The 2,433-nt window shown below is 41.9% G+C and overlaps 1 protein-coding gene across 1 annotated transcript; it reads left to right on the plus strand.

Annotated features, from left to right (window-relative positions):
• Positions 1 to 985: 985 nt before the first annotated feature.
• Positions 986 to 1,912, plus strand: LOC127031260 (olfactory receptor 5V1-like). Its single transcript, XM_050918016.1, has one exon. The coding sequence runs from the start codon at positions 986 to 988 to the stop codon at positions 1,910 to 1,912; it is 927 nt and encodes a 308-aa protein (XP_050773973.1).
• Positions 1,913 to 2,433: the final 521 nt, after the last annotated feature.

Raw genomic sequence — 2,433 nt, forward strand, 5'->3', positions numbered from 1 at the left:
GGACATTGGAGAGAGCATTGGCTTCATTCCCATTTCCATTGAAAACTAATGTTGAAATAACCACTGAAGTCCGTGGGGGCAGGATAGATTCTCTTCTATATGTAAAGCCTGATATTCAGACATGCAGAATAATGAGTCAAAAGTCCCATTGAGTCGGAGTTTAAATGACTTAGGAACAACAGTCCCATTAATTTCTATCAGTCCCCTCTTTTCAAATTTATGTCACGGTGCTGAGAGAATGTTTGCTGGCCCCATTCATTTCTTTTTCTTGAAAAATCCTGATGATTTTAATAGATATGACTCCAAACATACACTACAGATATTAAAGAGTGTTTTCAATAAAATTGTCTAGAATAACTGACAAAATGTAATAGAGAAAGATTATTTTTATAGATTTGGCCAGTTGCCCAGCTATTGCAAATTGTCCATAGCGCCATTGGAGTCAATCTTCCAGACCCCATGCTGGTCTAGCTCAGTTGTAGCTCTGTTGAAATCATATGACCAGATTGAAGCGCGAGTGTGGGAATGCCTTCACAGCCTTGTGGTTAGAACCCTAACCCCAGATGCAGAAGTCCCAGGATCCAGTAACTCTGCTGCACTGCCTCTTTTATTAGGTATCCACAGAGGAACAGGGTCAAGAGGAGAGGCAGAGGGAGCCCCACAGCAGACTGTCCCTTAGTCACTGGTGAGACCTGATGCTGGGATTTAGGCATCGAAAGGGGCTGTTAGATGCCCAATTCCTTTTGTGTATCCAGCCCATATTGTCAATTTAAAACACACAAATTCCATCCAGCCTCTCTCTCTCTCTCTCTCTCGCAATTTACTCTGTTTAAAACATACCTTTTACAGGCTGGAATAGGGCTCTTCTTACATGCATGCTACTTGTCTGAGGATGTGCACATGTTGTTGCAATTTACTTTTATAAGAAGTGTTAATTTAATTTTTTTCTGGTCTTCTAGATCAAAGATATTCAAAATAAATCCCAATGGAAAATCAAACCAAAGTGACTGAATTTATTCTACTGGGACTTTCCAGTGATCCACAGGTGCAGATTTTCCTCTTCTTGATGTTTATAGTTATTTACCTGGTTACTCTGGTTGGGAACATATTGATCATGCTGGTGATAAGAGCTGATTCTCACCTTCACACACCTATGTATTTCTTCCTCTTCCATTTATCCTTTGTTGATATCTGCTATTCCTCCATCACAGTGCCTACAATGCTAATGAACTTCCTAGCAAAGCACAAAATTATTTCGGTCAATGGCTGCATTACCCAGATGTTCTTCTTTATCCTCTTAGCTGGTACAGAAGTTTTAATTCTTTCAGCAATGGCTTATGACCGCTACGCTGCCATCTGTGACCCATTGTATTACATGGAGATGATGAGCAAAGAGATCTGTGTTCAGCTGGTGAGTGGGGCATGGACCGTAGGGTTATTATATGCCCTGCTTAACACGGTTTTCACCTTCAAATTGCATTTCTGTGGGCCCAATCAAATCCGCCATTTCAGCTGCGAGCTCCCTCCCCTATTACAACTGTCCTGCACTGATACCTTCACCAATCAAGTGGTGCTTCTTGCTTCTGCTGTGATACTTGGAGCGATCTCCTTCCTCCTCACCCTGATCTCCTACATTCACATCATCTCCACCATCCTGAGGATGCCCTCTGTGCAGGGCAAGCGAAAAGCCTTCTCCACATGCAGCTCCCACCTGATTGTGGTTGGTTTGTTGTACCTGGCAGCTTTCATCCAGTACACAAAGTCCAGATCAGTCTCCTCTGTGGCTGTGGATGAAATAGTCTCCATCCAGTACAGCATCTTGACACCCATGCTAAACCCCATCATCTACAGCCTGAAAAATGAGGAGGTGAAAACAGCTCTAAGGAATTTATTGGGAAAATTTCTCAAGTAATGTTGAACATAGAACTGTGGGTAACTAGTGTTGTGATAAATGAGGGGTGGAGGGAGTTCCCTTTTGTGGATACCCAGCCAACCAGTAGCTATAAAATCCCTCTTAGAAGCTATTCTCTAATTGCTCTACCCATAAAGGATTAATAAGTCTCACTGCTATGCATAGGTAAAAGGAAGTGAGTGGGCACCTGGCCAAAAGATCCAATGGGAAGGCTAGAACTTTTTAAAATTGAAAAACAACTCACCTATTGTCTGTCTGTTGTAATTCTCCTGGAGAGAAGCACACAGGGCAGATTTATGCTGTGAAAAACTTGGGCCAGGTATGAAAAAATCATCAGTATCATACCTAGAAACTACATTCATTTAAACACCAGATATGTAAGTCGATTAGGAAATGTCTAGGAATATGTGATTAGTTTTATCCCTTTTATTTCTTGATGGCTTGTGGATTCCTCTATGTGCTAATTGTTGTCAGATGCCTACCGGTGTGGTGCTCTGCTCTGCTCAATGTTGATATCACTC

This window comes from Gopherus flavomarginatus, chromosome 11, assembly GCF_025201925.1.
Source record: "Gopherus flavomarginatus isolate rGopFla2 chromosome 11, rGopFla2.mat.asm, whole genome shotgun sequence".
Classification (NCBI taxonomy): Eukaryota; Metazoa; Chordata; order Testudines; family Testudinidae; genus Gopherus; species Gopherus flavomarginatus.

Excerpts from the sequence above, each read along its gene's own strand:
- LOC127031260 (XM_050918016.1), top strand. The coding sequence starts at position 986 with ATGGAAAATCAAACCAAAGTGACTGAATTTATTCTACTGGGACTTTCC.